The sequence below is a fragment of the Anarrhichthys ocellatus genome, unplaced genomic scaffold, assembly GCF_004355925.1.
Source record: "Anarrhichthys ocellatus isolate YVR2014 unplaced genomic scaffold, GSC_Weel_1.0 scaffold68, whole genome shotgun sequence".
Classification (NCBI taxonomy): Eukaryota; Metazoa; Chordata; class Actinopteri; order Perciformes; family Anarhichadidae; genus Anarrhichthys; species Anarrhichthys ocellatus.
The window spans coordinates 1,264,291-1,284,184 of record NW_022280098.1 but is presented as its reverse complement, the minus strand read 5'-3'; the positions used below and the strand labels follow the sequence as shown (position 1 = coordinate 1,284,184).

At 46.8% G+C, this 19,894-nt stretch overlaps 1 protein-coding gene across 4 annotated transcripts in view; it reads right to left on the bottom strand.

The window, feature by feature from the left end:
- zswim8 (zinc finger, SWIM-type containing 8) overlaps nucleotides 1–19,894 on the bottom strand; it is a 43,256-nt gene that overhangs the window by 6,019 nt on the left and 17,343 nt on the right. Inside the window, exons 3-24 of one of the 4 annotated variants that reach the window (XM_031873047.1) lie at nucleotides 19,165–19,259; nucleotides 18,189–18,361; nucleotides 17,620–17,727; nucleotides 16,733–16,814; nucleotides 16,299–16,419; nucleotides 15,293–15,494; nucleotides 14,118–14,293; nucleotides 12,405–13,713; nucleotides 11,801–11,932; nucleotides 11,318–11,497; nucleotides 9,963–10,146; nucleotides 9,368–9,475; nucleotides 9,088–9,212; nucleotides 8,247–8,562; nucleotides 6,717–6,866; nucleotides 6,336–6,558; nucleotides 5,105–5,394; nucleotides 4,785–5,008; nucleotides 3,216–3,707; nucleotides 2,180–2,420; nucleotides 1,944–2,108; nucleotides 1,732–1,851 (exon numbers count right to left, since the gene is read on the bottom strand). In XM_031873047.1, the coding sequence (XP_031728907.1) occupies nucleotides 1,732–1,851; nucleotides 1,944–2,108; nucleotides 2,180–2,420; nucleotides 3,216–3,707; nucleotides 4,785–5,008; nucleotides 5,105–5,394; nucleotides 6,336–6,558; nucleotides 6,717–6,866; nucleotides 8,247–8,562; nucleotides 9,088–9,212; nucleotides 9,368–9,475; nucleotides 9,963–10,146; nucleotides 11,318–11,497; nucleotides 11,801–11,932; nucleotides 12,405–13,713; nucleotides 14,118–14,293; nucleotides 15,293–15,494; nucleotides 16,299–16,419; nucleotides 16,733–16,814; nucleotides 17,620–17,727; nucleotides 18,189–18,361; nucleotides 19,165–19,259 (5,216 nt within the window). The remainder of the gene's footprint in view (nucleotides 1–1,731; nucleotides 1,852–1,943; nucleotides 2,109–2,179; nucleotides 2,421–3,215; nucleotides 3,708–4,784; nucleotides 5,009–5,104; nucleotides 5,395–6,335; nucleotides 6,559–6,716; nucleotides 6,867–8,246; nucleotides 8,563–9,087; nucleotides 9,213–9,367; nucleotides 9,476–9,962; nucleotides 10,147–11,317; nucleotides 11,498–11,800; nucleotides 11,933–12,404; nucleotides 13,714–14,117; nucleotides 14,294–15,292; nucleotides 15,495–16,298; nucleotides 16,420–16,732; nucleotides 16,815–17,619; nucleotides 17,728–18,188; nucleotides 18,362–19,164; nucleotides 19,260–19,894) is intronic. The other 3 variants (XM_031873049.1, XM_031873048.1, XM_031873051.1) reach the window with 3 other exon arrangements.

Below are 19,894 nucleotides of genomic sequence, written 5' to 3'. Positions count from 1 at the left end.
GCGTAGGAGTGCCCACACAGTTTGACAACAACAGTACGGTGGAGTTCAACTGCTTAAAGAGATTAACCACCATAGATGGAGAATGCAACCTAGAAAGTGACTTTCCCGACCCGTGTGCCGTTAGTGAGTGTGTAGAATACATTAGCTAGTATCTAGATGAAAACATGGATTTGGTGGAGAAAGCTGGCATGTAATGTTCCACCAGAGAGACATTATGAGCTCCAGGTTACTGTGATCCAACTCTGTTATCCGTGTACTGAACGTCACACACCATGACAGAGATTCACAGATTTGACTATATTACCTTTTAAATGAGTGGTAGTCAACACGTTCAATAGCTCGCAGCCATAGACGCCGCCGGTGTTTCCGTTTAACCCACAGACTGTATATAAGTGGACGTAGTCAGGGTGACCTCCCTCATTGGTTTGAGGACTGATGTTATGAAGCCTTGAGTTCGGCCATTTCCCCGGCACCATCTTGGATGACAGCAGTCGCCATGTTTCTTTCGCAACCGATGAACAGATGTTACCATATTTGGACTGGGGAGAAGTGACGTAGAGACTTGTCAATCACAGTAAGCCTCGCCCTAAAGCATCCCCTGCTTTATGGTCTGTTTGACTCTAAAAGGACCATAATGTACTAAATGAACATCATGCTATATTGAAGAAGACTTGAAACTAGAGATTGAGACCATAAACTCATTTTTACAATGTTTACTGAGGTAATAAATCAAGAGAGAAGTAGAGTCATTTTCTCATAGACTTCTATACAACCAGAGGAGTCGCCCCCTGGTGGACACTAGAGAGAATGCAGCTTTACGACACTTGAAACATTGGCTTCACTCGGCAGAACCGAGGTTGCTTCCTGGTTTAACCAGTGACTGTTAACTGATGACTCTCTGCCGAATGCATCGTGGTTGCTCGTAGTGACGGCGGCTGTTGAAAACACTACCAGATCATGTCGGTAAAAGCCTTCTATCAGTTAGAATAAACACTCATCCATGTTTATTATCTACCAGCCATCTATATGTAACACAGACTGGTTAAACTGAAACACCTGCTGCTCTGTTGGGACTCTGGAGTCTGTTGATGGAATATTGATTCTAAAATCAGAACACGCAACAATCAGAGGCTTTGATGCTGGAAACAGTTTTAAGTCAACGACTAAAGTCTGCCAACTTGTCTGGATGGTCTGTTGTACACCTGCGCGCACATGTTTTTGATGACGTCGGATGTCAAAGAGTCTATATTGCTTATTTACTCGTGGTTGTGTAGAGACTCCTGGTCACCCGTCTGTTTGAGATCACTGAAACTGGTACTGAAATGTATGAAAAGGGCCATCGTTCCTTCACTGTCAATCCAATATATGTGAACGCCATCAAACATGTCTAAATGTTACCCGGTCTACCTCTCATCCAGTGGGTTGAGGTACAGAGGCTGTGTGTGTGTTGGCTACCTCTGATATGAATAGCTGCTGTCTCTTTTGGTCTTCGCCTCTAAAATGTTACTTTCTGCTATTATAAAGAGTGTGTCCAATCCCCAGAGAGTGGTTCCTTTTGTTCACGGTGCGTTAGTGTGATACTGTATGTCATTGGTGTGTGCTTCCAGCCATACTCAAGTATGTACCAGATGCCTCAATAATCCTTAAACCAGTTAACTAACCACTCATCTCCTGCATTAGCCACTCAAACCATCCCTCCAGCTATAGTCCAGTCGTGTATGTGCAGCTCACCTAGCCTCGCAGCCAGTCCAAGCAGCCATTTGACGTCCTCAGTGTAAGGCGGGCTCCTGGAGAAGTTGTTCGGGTGGTCATTGTGAGCCCTCCTGCCCAGCATCTCCAATGCCAGCATTCCTTCACACAAAGAAGAGAGTTGCTCAGTGGACCTTTGCACAATATGCACATTGGTTAACATAAAACAGAATCCTGGGACACAAACTCCTCACCAACTCTGTAAGCAGAATGCAGGTAGTGCAGGCCCTGTTGGCTGATTGGCTGGCTGTGCTGCTCATCCTCTGCTGGGAAAGGAGAGCTGAGCAACGAGACGGGCTGGGAGGACAGGGCCGTCCCCTGTATGGCCTGGATAGTGGGGCCCGCGTGGATGCTGCCTACTGTAAAACACCAAAGGCAAGTTTAGCATAGAGCGACACACATGAGCCCATCCCGTGGTGCTGCAGCTTACCAGACGACATGTAATAGAACGTTGATAGCTGCTGGATTTGAACACAGTGTGTGTAGTCCTGACCTGCTACGGTGGTGCTGAGGGGCAGGCCTGTATCAGGGTGGTAGGGGTGGACGGCGATCTGAGTCATGGACGGTACGGGGACACCGGGGAAGGTCACGGCCGTGGCTGCCATCGGAGGCTGGGGGACAGTGGCCACTGAGAACGGGTACTGGGCCCCGATGAAGGCTGGGTGCATTCCCTGAGGGGGCACACACACACACATATTATACATATTATACACATTATACACATTATACACACACACACACACACACACACACACACACACACACACACACACACACACACACACACACACACACACCTTGAGTTACCTGCTCATACCACTACCATCTAACCATGAAGCAAATCATTTCTGTCTGTCTCTATTCTTCAAGAACTGTTCATTTGATCTACTTCAGAGAGTAGAATATATCTGTTAGCGCTGTTGGAACTTCAGCTGAACTAATCACAGTTTAAACCTCTTCAATCAATATGTACAGTTCAATAATGAAACTAATTAGACCTCCAGTCCAGCAGGATTCTCTCCCTGTAAATAAAACATCTGGAGTCTACTTTGTTCAAAAATGACTACATGATGTCTTGTTTACCAAAATAGCCGATTAATGCTCTGTTGATTGGCCAAATGATTCATTGACTAATCATTTCTACCTCAGCTAAGCATTCAACTTTTTTGCATATTTCTACGGTTTCCAGAGAGCTTTTGTTACGCACAGATCGACAATGTGTAAAGGAGCAGGAGGATGGAAATGTACTAGAGCTGAAACAAGCAGAATAGACACTTTTAAAATAAAAAATCAGTTAGTCATGAAAGTCTAAGCATTTTGAAGAGCAACCAATCAGAAGAATCAGCAGATGTATCATGAGTAGCAGCCTGGAATGTCGGTGATGTACTCCGACTCACTGCCTGCAGCTTTTAGTGAAGAGCATCCAAACTGTACTTTAAGACGTTTGTATAGAGAGCGGTTCTGACCTGTGGGTATGCAGCCCCAGCTACAGGGAAGATGGTGGGTCGTTGGACATGCTGCAGAGGGTGTCCCAGGTACTGGGGGGTGCAGACGGTGGGGAGATGGGCCTGAATGGTGGTGTAGGGGTGGAGGCCCTGGCTGTGGGGGTGCACCATGGCCTGCCCCGGCATGGCGTGGGACTGATAGATGGTGGATCCCACGGAGATGACGGGCACGACGGCCGCCGCGGTGACCGAGGCCGCGACCGTCGCCACTCCCGCGGACTCCATGTTGGCGTCGAGGACAACGCAGCTGGACTCCAGGGGCCTCCTGCCCGAGCCCCCGTTGGCCCCACAGCGCCCAGAGGTCTCCCGCTGCTGGCCTGAGCCCCCGCCCACTGACTGCTCATACAGCCAGTACCACTGGTGAGCCACCTCAAACAGAACCTCGGGGTACACACCTCCACCCTTGGCTGCTTCCTCTACTGCCATGCAGGCCTTCTCCAGCATCACGTTGTCCTGCAGGGACACGGGGACAGACAGCTTCTTTATCAGCATGTCTGAGCTAAAGAAGAGCACTTTAACATCAAAGGTGTCTATGGCAACAGTATCCAGCTGCTCTCTGGATTAAAGCTGCGAGTGTGGACTGGTAGCTGGGGAGGTGCCAGTTCACCACTGCTGCTAATACAAGGATGGGTTTCATTTCAATACACATGTACATTTCAAAATTAGAATAAGATTCAAGTTCATGTCACGGTGCCAGGACTCATATCAAATTGAGATTTGACCCTCCGACACACTCCGTAACATGGTCCCATGTTGTCTGTTGTCTGTCCTACAGTCAGCTGGAACTCTAGTTTATTCTGTTGCCACTATTTCAACTGAGGTTGTTTTTCATCAAAATGTGATACAACCCAATTTAGTTTCAAAAAGCCAGAATATAAAACATGCATTTCAGGTTGATTTTTTATATGATTGATCTACAAGAAACTGGAAGAGAGTTTTTTTAAATCAATACGTTTACTGATTTAACACTCTGTACAACCTACAGACTACCTGGAACCTAAACTGAAATTTGCTGTGCATCTTTTTGCATTTGACCCTTTTCCTTCCAAATTTAGAATGACCAGTTCCCAGGGTTGAACGACTGAGTGAGTGTTCAGCTCCGTGTTTGTCCACAGTTAATCTCTCATTCTGCTGCAGCCTCCAGTTATGGCTGCGTTCTCAATGAACACACATGGTTGCGGTGACTCACCCTGCCTGCTGACTCCTCACTCACTTCAACCACTACTCTGAGACCAGAGACAGAGTGGAGTGGAAACAGTTTGCACACTGTTACTGTTGTGATTGGCTAAACGCTAACAGCTAACGGAACTACTGTCTGTTTTGTCACGATTGTATGAAGTGTATTATACGTAGCCTTCCAGCCCCCATTGCTTGTAGAACATTACATCGCCACTTGTTTTTGAGTTTGAATGAAGTGTGATGACGCGTTACAGCACTCGCTGTATTCAGTCAATACAGCAGTGGTGGTTGCAGACACACGTGGAGGTCACACCTCTCTGGTTGTGAGCTGTAACCACACTCCCACAGTACCTGCTCTTTGCACTGCACCAGGGCTCTCTGGATTTCATTAGGATTGAGGGCATGAGCGTGAGGCAGGCAGCTCAGGGCCAGCTCTGCTGCCGCCCGAACCATGTTGGGGTCCCTGGCCCGCGATGCTCGGTCAGCGAGGGACGCCACCTCTGGAGGGGTGAGGTGACCGTCCCAACACTCCACCAAAATGTTGAGGGCGGCACTGCCGATCTCCATTGCCTGGCCTGAGAGAAGGAGAGAGGATTGAGTGTGTGAGCAGGACGGAAAGAAAGAAATGTTTCGGTCTAACTTCTTTCTCTCATAACACACTCGCCCCTCACCAGTGATCCAGGATACATGGGAGGAGTAGGTCCTGGACAGCCAGTTGGGTGAGACAAAATTGTGGAGGCCCAGAGCATACAGGCCAATCTCAAAGGCACACAGGTGCAGGTTCCTGTGGGGTCCCTGGTGTCCCCCGCTGGCCGAGGGCTGGGTAAAAATGGAGGTGGAGGAGTTTCCTCCGGCTTTGATCAGCACCGTCTTGGCCAGCTCAAAGTAAAAATGGGCTGCTGCCTCCGATGGCTGGTTGGGCACGTGGGGGGCATGGCACTCTGGACGTCGCCCTTTGTACCTGGACTCAGGGAAACACAGCACATTTCTGTGACATTTCATCCCTCTTCAGAAAAAAAAGACACAAAAAACCTGCTCAACAAAGCAGACTAATGTTTCCAGGCAGGTCTGGTCCTACTCCAGCTCAGCTTTACCACTCATCTACTTTTTGACTGTAGCATTTCCTGAGACCTCATGCTTGTATACTTTATGCTCTAGTATTGTATGCATGGAGTATAACAACATTCTGAACATGTTGCCTTGGCTGTTTACACCTGAAAGCATTCGCCCTGTCGCTCAGGTCAGGCTTGGAGCAATGAGCATCACTTTTACTGAGGTGCATTTAGAGCTGTATGATGAGGGCTTATAGTGACGCAGCATAGGACTGCCATGGCTGGGACGTGCCGGATATACTACTTGGACACCACAAGCGCTGTGACTGGTCAGCTCAGGCTGCTTAAGTTTTCTCAAGTGTCTAAGGCCGGAAGGAAGACTGTTGAGAGTGAAGACGACGTTAAAGGAAGATGAAGAAAGGCTCAGTTATATTTTCAGTAATACATCGCCATCAACACACCAACGCTTCACATCACCAAGTCAATGAAAGAATGTAAACACAGTTACTGCGGAGAATAGGATTTCAAACAGGAAAGTCTGGTCATAGAACCATTGAAAATCAAGAGTGGCCCGGCTTCAATTCCCAGGCAAGACAGGCCTTCTGTGTGGAGTCTGCATGTTCTCCCCGTGTCGGCGTGGGTTCTCCGGCTCCCCCCCACCCCCACAGTCCAAAGACATGCAGCTTTGGTTAACGGACTCTAAAATGCCTGTAGGTGTGGATGTGAGTGTGAATGGTTGTCCATCTTTATCGGTCAGCCCTGTGATAATCTGAAAACCTGTCCAGGGTGAACCCTGCCTCCAGTTTTTTTTTTTTTTTTTTGACCAGATGAGGAGGAAGCCTTTGTTTACCTGCTGGTGTCGGTGCTCTTGGCCCTGGCCCCGCCCCCTGCCCTGCGAGAGCCGCTGGAGGAGGAGGAGCCCAGCGAATCAGACGAGGAGCTGCTGATGCTGTCACTGTCCTGGCCCCGCCCCCAAGACGTTGCCGCCCAGCCGCCCCGGAGCGGCCGACGGCTGAGAGTGGGGGAGCTGTCCGAGGTGGTCTCCGGAGCACTGCTGTCGATACTCGCCATGCCTGTGCAAACATCACATTCACATCACTCTCACTGCATGTGTGTGGTTTCATTCTTTATGGGAAATCACCACACATATGAGCCAGGCTACAAATCTGCACAGCATAGTCTGATCATGTGGATATAAGTGAAGGTGATTCTGTGACATTATTGAGTGTACCGGTGTGTTTCTTCTTCTGCCGGACAGGAGAGCCCCAGCAGCGCTGATTGTAGCCACAGCGCGCCCCCAGCGCCAGCCGACTGGGCACTGTGGCCTCCAGCTTAAATGGAGCCGTTTCATTCTGCTGGTCACTCGATGAAGGAGGCCCATCTGACACGGCAAGGAAAGACAATGTACATGGGTCCATCTCTGTCAAAGAGTTTCCATAGCTTGATCACCTAATGCAGTGGTTCTCAAACTGTGGGGCGCGCCCCTCTAGTGGGGCACGGTGGTATTACAGGTGGGGCGCAGGGGGAAATGCAGAATTATTATTTTTTTTAATTAATTAATAAATACATGGCGAAATGCCTGTACTTTCATGTAAATGTTTACGTTACGCCATTAACAGGTTACGCTTGCGCATGCGCGACGGCCATGATCCTTGGCGACTCACATGTGTGGCTTAGTCTTCAAAATGAAGAGACATTTGGCAGGCGGGAACAGAAAAGCAACCGCAAGCGATGCATCCGAGACGAACAGCAAGCAGCCAAGAAGAAAATATGATGACGCCTATCTTGCACTGGGTTTCACAGTGAACGCGGTAGGAGATGAGGAGAGACCAGTCTGTGTTTTATGTCTGAAAACTCTAGCTGCGGATAGTATGAAACCCAACAAATTAAAAAGACACTTGGAGACATTACACCCCACTCACGTCAATAAGCCACTGGAGTTCTTTCAGAGGAAACTTGATGAATACCGCAAGCAAAATGCAGTGTAAAACTCTTTATAACCAAATATTTGAACTTGTTTTGTTTAGTTTTTCACGGGTTGCACTTTATTGTTATCTTGAAAAGATGTTTAGTGCAAAACAGGTTAATTGCAGCCAATTGCAACAAGCAATTTTTTGCCAAATTGTAGTTCTTTTTTGCACAGATATAACTTTATTTGCATTGTTCTAACAAAGCAATTGCACATTTTATTTGTTTTTGTCTGATGGAGCAATCTGGTTTACTTAAAAGTGATTGCAAGTTTCTTTATTCTATTATTTGAAAAAGCACAGACAGAGGAGTCACACAATGTTGTTATTTCAATAAAAATTCAACATGGACCATTTTGTTACAATTTTGTTGGGGCGGTGGGGCATGAACATTTTTCTTCCTCCAAAGTGGGGCGCGACAGAAAAAGTTTGAGAACCACTGACCTAATGTATGGCAGCACAGGATATCTAGGTCAATTCTACTTTTGATTTTATGATTTAAAGAGTACTTTTAAAGCACTACATGTGATTTCAATGTGAACTTTGTCACATGCCGAGGTGGGCTGGATAACGTTGAGTTTGGATCTCAGTGAGTTGTGAATAGCATGTGAACACAATCCACACTACTAAGTGTCAATGTGGACGCACACAAGTGTGGACACAGTTGAGTTCTGATGTGTCCCATTAAAAAGACAAGTGTAACCACGGCCATAGTTCTACTACTCCCCAATAACCCTGTCTAACCCATGAAGCTGCTGTGGATGATCTGCAGTACTATAAGAGGAGGGTCTCACCATGCTCCCTGGTCTCAGCAGTGCTCTCTCCTGCTGTACTGTTGTTCTGCACTGTGTTCAAATCAGCCTGATGAGCCGCCTCTTCACCAGCCACTGCTACAGCAGAGGAAGAGCTGGAAGAAGAGGCCACCACTGCTGCCGCGGACGAAGATGAGGGCGCGTGTTTGGAGACCCCCCCGCTGGCCCCGCTGTGGCTGGCGGCAGTGTGTTTGGATGGGCTGCGCTGGCTGCCAGCTGCCGGCTTGCTGGAGTAGAAGGAGCTTAGAGTCTGGGGCTTGTGGGTCTGACTCTCCCTGTCCAACAATTTATCCAGTATCTGAGGACGGGAGGAGGAGAGAGGAAGAGAGATGCAGGAGAAGGGACAGAGAGAGAGGGGGGAGGGGGAGAAAGAAACAGCAGGAGAGACTTCGCTTCAACATATCTGCTTACTATGCACTTTACCCTGTATTTGTATTTATGGACTGTCTTGAACTCCCACAGCTGGCTTTAAGTCGTATGAATAAGAGAAAAGCTGGTGAGCAGCCTGCAGACTGTCGTCTGTGCTGAAGTTCTTTATAGATGCATGTTGAAGCGTTCAGGGGGAGTGCTGGACTATCCGTGTGTAGTATTTGCCCATATACCAAAAGTCACCAAAAACATAATAAATCAAGTCCTAAAAACAGTAAAGCATGCACAGTTTCCAAGACAGAGCTGTTCTCTGATCCTCTGCTACAGCTTCAACAAACATAATCAACCAATCAGACTGCTCTGCCCGGCTTACTGGAAGAATCACACAGTTCTCAGACCCACCATGTTCTCATGTTCATGTGGTTAGAATGATCATAGTAGTGATGGCTAGTACCTTCTTGAGCTTGCTCTGGTCGTCCTTATAGGTGATCATGAGAGCCAGAGCCAGGTCACCTTTCACCCGTCTAGTTCCTTCACACAGCAGAGGATGCTCCGCCTCACTTACGGTGGTCTTCATACCTTCAGACACACAGCAAGAGGAGAGATTACAGCAGGGGCGTGGGGGGGGGGGGGGGGGGAGACACAGTATAGACAACGACAGGAGACATGACAGAAGTGAACATTGAGGAGCAAAAAGACGGACAAAAATGAAGGAACGGGAAGAATGAATTTACCAAGAGCAGCGACAGCAGCCTCGAAGCCCAGCTCCTCATCACCGGGCATGTCGTTGTTACGGTTGCGGCTTGGTGGACGGGAACCCGTTGGGGACACAACTGCACAAACAATATGGAGAAAAGGGAAAGTGATGTTAATTCTTGAAGTTCCCATTTAAAATGACTTGATTTTGGATGAAAAACAATCGTGTAAGTTCTCACTCAGTTGCCACTTGCTCAAAATCAGGCAGTCAATATACTCCATAGAAAAGTGAATCAGGTGACACACAAGGGTGTATACACATGCATGTATACATCCTTTTACCGCAACATCACCGCTTTGATTCTGGCAGGGGATCTTACATACATGTCTTTGTAACCTGAGCATGACATGGCTGTATCTGGCAATGGTAGAGTGTACGTTTCATGTGGGTGCAAAAGCGCACATGAACATCGACGGAGAGCGAGCTGTACCCAGCATGCCGTTCGGCAGTGCAACAGTCACTAAGGGTACCCTCTCAATACACTACACAGCGTGTACATAACAACAGTCTTCACCGTAAAAACTACTTAACCAAGTAAGCAGAGTTCCAACGATGAAACAGTTGGTGCTCACCTGGGGTGCACAGGACATCAAAGATGAAGCTGGCCAACATGAGAGGCAGCACAGGTCTGTAGTCACAGAAGTTTCCGTCTCGGAGCTGCTCGCCTCTCTCTCTGATGGCCGACATCTCCACCAGGCCCAGAGGAATCTTCTTCAACAGAGACACCACCTCCGACTCCTGGTAGGCCAGCTTCACCTGGTCAACCAAAACACACACGCAGTCAGTATGCGTGGTACATATCCACCACATACACGGAGTTCATCCAGGAATAAGGAAGCTATCCCGAAAAGACGACTCTGTGCGACTTACGCAAAACTATCAAGTCACAATCGAAGCAGAGTGTCTTTAGTGGCGAACCTGTTTGTTATGGATACAACAACAACACATTTCTTCATTAGTGGATAGGGAAAAATAAATGTGATGTTGGGCAGGCAACAGGTGAATTAAGTGAAAGACCACAATAAATACCCAAAGTACTTTGATAATCTATTAATTGTATCCGTTTCTTATAAATAAAGTAGTGAAAAAGCATTCTCCAGTTCCAGCCGAACAAAGGGGAGCATTTCTTTCGTTTCTCTGTTTTGCATCGTTGTAAACTAAATATTTTGGACTAAACAAGGCATTTTCGGATGTCACTTTGGTCTCTGAGTAGTTGCAAAGGGCATTCATTGGCAGAATAAAAAAAATAATTGTTCGTTCTATCCCTCCATGAAATGACAATACATTAGTCAACAGGGCTCATTTAGGCCCTGGTGAGAGTTTCGGCTTTAGTAATAGTGTTCAATGAAAAGGAAGCGTTTCGCAAACTGCTCACAGTTTTAACGGAACGCTCTGAACGCCGCCAGCTGAAACGGAAAAGCGCCCAGCGTCATTAGAGTTTTTTCTCACTGCGGTGATGTTTGCTGGATACCTGAAGCTACAGGACTTTACAGACAGTAGTGAGCGGGATGTGGACAGAAAACAGCAGGTTACTAAAGATTTCAGGTAAGCTGTTATATTCATTTAAACTGAACTATTGAACATTAGGTTAGGGTTTGTGTTAAGATATCCTTCCCACTCATTTGTTGGTTGCCTAGCAACAACAACCACAAAAAACTTCAACACACACTCCGTGTGTTCAGGGCCTGAGGGCCATAATGTCATGGCGTCATATGGTTGCATCGGGGGGGGAAACCCTCTCAACAAATAGTAGCCAGTAGCTCGCAGATCCAAATACTATGATAATTCATTATTGCTACACAATGCATGCCGATGACTTTCTTTTATATCATATAATTCAAAATAAATGTAACTCTGCAACCATTCAACGCAATTAACCTTTCGTGTTTTTGGAGTGTGTGTGCATATTTATGTGAGTGTGGCAGACCTCCAGAGCTTTGGTAGATGCCGGTGGTCTCTGGAGCTCCAGGGAGAACATGCCGGTGCTGAAGGCCAGGTTGTGGAGCTCCAGTCGTTCACAGAGAACAGTGAGGAGGAAGGCAGCCTTGGACAGCGTGTTAGTGGCTACCTGCGTCTGACGGCTGGTGGACACCTTGCTCTTCTTACCCTGCCCAGCAACCAGTGGAGCAATAACCATGTCAGGACATGTAACACAAAGTAGATTTACACTTTGAATTTCTTCTTTTTTGTGAATAGTTAATATTAATATTTGTGGCTCATTTACAAATTGGCACAGCAAGAATTGCATTATAAAAACAATAATCTGGTGGCTTTCCATCATTAAGAGGCTCAATATCCCACTTCACAATTCAAGATGCTGACTGGTGAGTTTGGAAGCTTGAGAATGTACAACAGAAACGGAGAAGAAGATTGAACAGACATACGAGGATGTGTTGCAGGGGTGCTCTACCTTAGTCTGTGGCTGCTCCACTTTCAGGTCTGGAGGATTGGCTAACAGGTCTCTGGCCAGCTCCACGGCCAGCCGGCACGCCTCATTACTGTAGCCATGAGCATGGAGGGCCTCGGCACACGCAAACAGCACCTGCGCACACACACACAAAACAGTATTCAGGTCAGTAAGAAACAGCTGCGGTTTTTGGCATGTGCTGCTCACTCTGGTCTTTGTAGTTTTGGCAGACAGGTGGACAGTAACAGGATGAGTGGTGGATGTTACAGAGCTCAAAACTAACTTTTAAAGTAGTTTCCAGGCATGAAATTAAGCATCAGCTTTTGATTGCCTTTAGTTCCACCTGTATTTCTAAGAGTGTACAGACACTGTAGGTCTGTACCAACAGTCATACGCATATAAGTAACACAGTGTTACAGAAAGACTAACAAGATTAGATTTCTTTAACTGCTAAACATAGCTGTATAATGTGTGTTAAAATATCATTTTATATTCAATGACTTGAATACAAATCTTTCAAATGCAAGGTTTATGGACGGTTTGCATTTGAATCTTTCCATTCCCGTAAAGCTGTGACTCTGGACAACTCTTGGTATTCCTTCCTTACATCCATGTGTGGCTCCTGCTCCAGCGGTTTCATCCCTGCGAAGATGTCTGGCTCCTCCTCCTGGTGGTTGTCAGTCAGCTGTCTGTCTGCTCCCTCCTGTGAGGCAGCACTCGGGTAGTATGCTTGATAGTCGTCCTCAGCCACAGCTTCTCCTCCTGCAGCTCCACTTGCTGCCTCTGCTCCTTGGTTGGCTAGCCCAGCTGCAGCAGCTGCTCCAGTCCCTGCTACTGCTCCACCAGACACCACCTCTCTGCGGGCCCGCGGTGGCTTGGCAGACGGTTGAGTGGTGACTGATCTTACCGTAGTGGTTGAGGTGGAAGGCTGGTTACTGCCGGCCGAGTCTACATCTTCATCTTTGTTCTGGACAGGCGTCGCCTTCAGCTCTGCTTCCTTCTCTGCAGCGCTTTGCATGTCCATAACAACCACCACTGCGTGTGCTGGAGCAGGCTCTGCGGCAGGAAGTGCAGCTGAGGCATGGCTCACGCGCTTCGCCTCAAACATTTTGCCCCCCCCGCTGCTGTTGTTGTTGTACTTGCGCGAGTCTCGGAGCAGCAGGCTGGGGGAGGGCAGCATCTCTGGTGGTGGGGGGAGAAACTCAAAAGTGTTGCTGGCCTCAGCCCCCAGAGCCAGACTGCAGCCGTCGTCCAGGCTGAGCTCAGCCAGATCCGGCTCCAGGGAGCTGTCTTCACTGCTGGTTCTCCGCTTGGCACCAGCATGCTTACCACCTCCTATGCCTCCACTTCCTCCTGGACCTCCTACAGATGCCCCCTTCCCGCCTCCCTGTGTCAGTTTCAGCTTCCCTCCAGAGGAGGAGCCCGGCCCTTTGTACACACACTTCCCTCCTCCGTCTTCCAGGGACAGAGCGACGGCCCCTCCCAGACGGACCAGCATCCCTCCCCCTCCGCTCACTGACAGACCTTTTCTCTTGGTCAGTATGGTCTCCTTAGGTCGCACTGCCACCTCCTGTTGGGACGGGTGACCTCTTCCTTTAAAATCTCCCCCAGCTCCACCTTCACCTCTCCCCCCTCCCCCTGGTTCAGGAGGTTCTCCGCCCACTCCTGCAGCAGCTTTGACTCCTCTCTGGTGCTGCACTGCCCTGGACCAGCAGAAAGTGGCACTCTTCTTATCAGCACAGCAGTAGGTGATGCCGTCTAGTGGGTAGGCCACCTCCCAGTTGAAATAGCAGGACTCCACAGCGGGCTTGAAGCCCTGGAACAGTTTATCCAGGGACTTGCGATGTTGTCCCCGCTTCACTATCTCTATAACTTTCAGGTGCCACTGCTTCAGCTGGCCTGCTAGTTCCAGACGCCTGGAAGAGAGCATACACAGTCTTTACTTCATATTTACTCCCATTTTAAAAAGGACAGTTCACCCTATGATCACAAATACACATTTTATAAATAAATAGTTTTGGTGAGAGTTGCCAGGTGTTGGAGATATTGGCCGTAGAGATGTCCGTCTTCTCTCCAATATAATGGGACTAGATTGCACATCTCTACAGCAGATACCTCCAGCACTCGGCAACTCACACCAAAAACAATCTAGAATGATACATAGCACTACAGGTAAGAGGAAACATGCGTATGTGGGATTTTAGGGTGAGCTGTCCCTTTAAATATGGTGTTTAATGCAATCATTAAGTGATAAATTTGACTGATATTGCACAACATTCCCAATCATGACCAAACTCTTTGACAGTTCGAGAGGTCTGACCTGCAGGGGCTCATAGTGGGGTCGAGCACTGCCAGCCTCCACAGCACCACCATCTCATCACACATGCTGGCACAGGCGTGAGCCGCCACCTCTGACTGGCCGTTGCTGCGTCCAGTGTGGCCACTGGCGCTGCTGTGGGACGCTGAGGTCCGAACGCTGTACCACCAGCTGATGATCTGAACACACGCAGTCAGACGACTCAGTGAGGTGTGTATCAGAGAATGTACAGTATACAACAGTTACCTTATATGAAAGGTCCTCATGTGAATGAAGGCCCAGAGATTGCCAGCACAATGCACCGACATAAATAAAAGTCATCAAGTTGTTCATAATGTAACCAAAACATAATGCGTACTCATTTCATTGTAGTATAACGTAACTTAGAGGTCGACACTATCTGCCTTCTTTTCCGTGTTGTTAAATGGGAAATGCCCGCTCAGCCATTGACGTAGGTTACCACAGCGAGTTCATTTTGTGAGGTGAGGTTGTATGTGTACTCCCGTGTTCCGTTTTGTCTGGTGGCTTTGAAGAGAGCCATATGACCACTTTCATTTGGCTTCTCCAAACCGCTACCAAAGTCACAGAATGTAACATTACAACACTGACCATAACAATGAGTATATATACTGTGCATGTAGTGCTTGGAGCAGCATCATCATGCAGAAACCTAGTTCAGGTCATTTTGACGCTAAAACATACGTACTTCGATCAAAATGTGAATGTCCCGATTTGAATACATAAGGAACACCACTGGACCACAGAGTGATAAAAAACAATAAAGTAACGGACCAGGTCATAAATATGTGACATATGGTGTGGCCCATATAGATGACTCGATTATCAGATCCATACCTGTCCTGCCTCTGTACATGGTGGAATTGAAAACAGCATTTAAAATGAGTGTGTGTGAGAGTATATTGAGTGCATAGATAAAGGAGGTCAATATTTAAAGGATTCATTAGCAATATTTTACCACAGACTTGAGATTCTTAAGCATGATCTCAATTCAAAAATCCAAACTACCACTGCAAAATGTATTACAACTCTAAATGTGAGAATTGTTCAAATGGGTGGGTTAAGACCCCTCTCATGTCTGCAGGTTACAGTTTTTACATCAACACCAACATGCTCATGTGTGTAGTTTTTTGGGAGTGTGCGTTATGTTACGGACGTACCTGTTCATAGGTGAGGCACTGTTCAGTGAGAATCTCAAGCAGCGGGGCGGCGTTGCTGTCTCGTCTCTTGAACATCTCCCTGACGATGGACAGAAGGTTCCAGATGCCTTCTGGCTCTCTGCCCCTCAGAGGTCGCAGCAGACACGCCCATTCAGCGGCGGCTGGCGGCTCCGTGGATGACAGGTACATGGAGTTTACATCACTGTGGATTAAACACACACACTCTTAGTACATTAATCAAAGAAAGTAGTAATAGTAATATAGTAAGAGTTAACTACACTCACTATGCTGATCAAAAATTAAGAACTCAGCCAGCATGTGTATAGCCATTTTTTGTATGAAATGGCTTAGTTGAGTACAGCCCTGAAGTTAACAATACTCCTGCTAAATTTAGAGGACCAGGATTTGCTGTCGTCTATCTCTGTGGCTGCAGTTTACAACCAACTGAATACCCCTCCGTTCTCTCCTCACTTTACAAAATTGCGTTAGCGTGAGCCGCCTAGTGCAAAACCGTGGTAGTGCCGCCATTATTACCATAATAACACTACTGAAGGAGCAACGGAAGTCAGACGGCGGTTTTTAATCACAGTTTTACACTCTGCGGCTCACAGCATGTAGAGAACTACGGTGGCCTTCAGATACATTACAGTTATTTAGCAGACGCTTTTATCCTACAGTTCAGATACAATCATATTTCTACACAGACATTTTGGGGTTAAGTGTCGTCAAAGGCTCCCTCTAGAGCCAGTTTATAGTTTGTCCATTCTGGGCTACTGTAGAAATATGATGGACTCTGTGGAAGAGGACCCGCTCCCTATGTAGATATGAAGGGCTCCTTCTAAGCTAACAAAGCACAACCATTCTTAGTTATTATAGGTCATGATACACCAATGAAAACACACTTATGAATAGGATATTCCACTTCTAACAGATCCCATGAAATGGTACACACTGGCCCTTTAAAAAAATGCGTTAAGGACCGTTACGTGAGACAAGTAGTGCGTACCTGAAGACGACAGGTGAGGGCCCACAGAACTTGTGCAGAGTCTTTTTGATGTTGTCGCTGAGGGTCGACTCATCCAAATACCAAGTACTCTGGTCAGATGCTGAAGGGCCTGCTGTCGGGTCTGCACACACATCATACAATGATAACTTGAGCTTTCTCTGAGCAAGGCATCCACAACATTAACACACCTCTCTCCATTCACAACAATGTCATGTAAGCAGACACTCTTCACAAGAGCAGCACGCAGGAAATACCTCTGCAACAGCACTGCCACCTAGCTGCAGAAACATGCAATCATTTAGGCTGACACTGGTTCACTCTCGTGTTTTCAGAGAGAAGCTTGACTGAAGTGATCTCCTGTGGTGATGACATCAGACGGTGCTCTATTGCTCAACGTCAGGAACATAGAAGTGTTATCATCACTGCTACTGTACCTGGAGCTCCACACACGGTGTTGATGGCGGTAGACTGAGAGGACAGCAGCTCATCCAGCAGCCGCTGAGCTGTGGGGAGGATCTGAGGCACAAACAGGAATGCTTTGTCAGATATATATCCTGTAAATGCAGGGCTCAACACCGACTTGACTTGTTAAAAGTGGTTATCTGCTGGTAACCAGGCATCAGCTTTTGGTCACCTGATATTTGAATTAAGTTGGATACTGTGCAGTTATAATAAGGACGGGCCATGAATTTTGAATAGTCATTAAATAATACAAATTAAAAAGTTCATGCAAGTATTGATTTGTCTTATTTATTCTGAATATTTTGTTTTTTCTGGCGCCTGGCCAGTAGAACGTGTGAGGCATTGAGTTGATCTCTTTTCCGACCAAAGGCAGGATAGCACCTGCTCCGGCTTATCGATGTCTTGTAAATACTTTGCAGCATAACTTTACGTCCAGCTCAAGATACCTCGTCAGGTTCGGGTGGTTCTTTGTTAGTTGGAATAAATTTGCACATTCTTTTGTGATGCCGACGGGTTACTTCAACTTTTCACTTCACAGTCAAACTAAATTGTTTGCTTCACAGGCGTCTCTAAAACAGAGGCCCGAGTGCAACCAACACACATGTAGCTTTGTCTGGTTCTGACTGTAACAGCATCGAAGTATCACTGATGCAGCAAATATAATAAAAAAACATTCATTTTGGGGTTAAGTTCTGCTGTCGCTATATTTGTATGTTAAAAAGTGGAGCCATTGATGGAATTGGCTAATTTCTCAAAATGGTTGCGAGTAACCTGTACAGTAACCTGGCAGCCGTTACTGTCAAGCCCTGATACGACATATAAATCATGGAGATATCATACATACAGACATGGATGTTACCTGCTGAGGCAGCTCACTGATGAGGTACTGGGCGAACTTCTGGAGCTGGTCTCTCTGCAGCCTGGACAAAGACTCAGAGACTGGAGCCCTCAGACACACTGCTGATGCCTGCACGCACGCGCACGCGCACGCACACACACACACACACACACACACACACAGCAATGAGCAGCAACACCCAATCACCTTAACAAGTGAACTATGTAGCACATCTGTGGGCATTCCGCTCAACTAGTTCCATTGTCCATTATCATATCGATTCTTTTCAAATAACTGATCATTTAGTTTTGAAAATCCCTGAATAATAAAACAATAAAAGCCCATCATACATTCCCAGAGTCCAAATGATGCATCTTCAAATTGCTTATCTTGTGTGACCAACAGTCTGAAACCCCATACCGTCCTTTTAACAGCCATATTAAACTGAAACTGCTCCTTGGTATTTTCTGTGTGGTTGTCAACACGTTCTGTGTGGAGTCCTTGGGTCTATTAATACTTTCGCTTGGTTTTTCACTCTATGAAAATGTGACACGGTTTAATAGACTTTGTCTGTGTGGACATGAACTCACATTGTGGATCCTGAAGAGGCAGAGAGCCACCACATGGGCGCACCATTTGGCCCCGGCGCCACAGGTGCAGCTGCAGGAAGTGATGCGGCAGCGATCGAACATGACCGCCACATTGTAAGCCCCTTTGGACTGACCGGACTGACTGGTCACCACTGTAGCACTGAGATGGAAACCTGGACAAAGAGAGACAGTCACAGAAAGACAGAGGGGGAATGACACAACTGTCTTAGCTCTTCACTGTATATTAATGAACTCACTCAATTGAATATATTTTGTAAGTATTTTATGACTGAATTTGTAATGTACCAATTTATTGATACAGTGGAAGTGAATGAGTGCCTTAAAACCACATGACTTACTCAAGTATGCCCTCATTATAAGCTTCAGTCTAGTAGATTGGTATTCCATACAGAGCACACTATACTGTAAACGTTATAGTTTACAGTATGTTCACATCTAGCATCAACAAGTGGAGAGTTCTGAGTACAGGGGTGAATGTACCGGAGACACATTGAGATCTGATCATTCGAAGAGACCGCGAGTAAACTCACATCTTCTGTGTATTCTCTTTCTAGAGCAACATATTAAAATATATCTCATCTATGGGCTGTTTCTCTACAGACTGGAAGGGGAAGTGCATTGCTGGCTTTGTGTGGTGGTGTGTGCGGCACGGAGATCCCCGGGGACGGACGTTAGATAATAACCTTATATTTTTAGGTTCTTAAAATATACCCAAATTCTCAAATATGTAGGCTATTGTGGCTGACATTCCTGTAATATCATGTTGCAGCGTCTGGTGTGTGAGCCATTTATTTGCATATGGAGCAGGGAAGGCTGATCTGATCACAAGTGGTCACTGGAGTTCTAATGCCAGGTTAGAACTGACGTACTTGTGATGGATCAGATCACACAAGACGCATGTCGACGTCAGGTCTCAACAGGGCCTAAGTGTGGTCAGAGCGACAACTAAACCCACCAATCTGCAGGGGGTCTTTGACAGCCCTGATCCTGTAGAGCTGCTCTCCACGTTGGAATTCATCCGGACTCCCATTAGCCAGGCAGGAATATAACCTGCAGCAAGAGAGGACAGGGAGAGAGACGGTGAGAGAAAAAGACAAGTCAAATGTGAAGCGAAGATCAAGAGAACCAGCGGATTAAATGAACCACAAAGACGAAGTACATCCACACTGCTGAGTCCTGTTTTCTAGGCCAGTCATCCTGTTCAATAGGTCAGCTCAGTCAAAATTCAATTCTGGATAACTTTTTCTTTCAGGACATTAGATAATAAGAGTGTTAACAAGGACGCTGAGTAGGTTTGTTGTGCTTCCACCTGTTAGTTGGTGGTGTAAGGTGGTGTGTGAAGGCCTCCTTTGTCTAGGAAACAACTCCATTTCATCCAAGCCTGTCGAGGTTTGCTACAAATGTAAGCTTGGGTTCCCATAGCTGGTCCCATTAACTAAATCTCTCATCTCACTTAAAGGCAGGGTTGGTAATCATCTTCAGAAACATTTGATATTTTTGTTGAAATTGTCATTACATCCTGACAGCCTGTCTACCTGCCTGTCTGTGCATGTTTTGCCTGTGAACTCATTCCTCGTCACCATCTTAACAGCTGTAAGACCAACAGTAGCCATGTTGGTTCTTTATGTTCATAATGATCATTTAAGGGATGTCTTTGGATGTTGATCTGAAGGGACGGGCGGTCA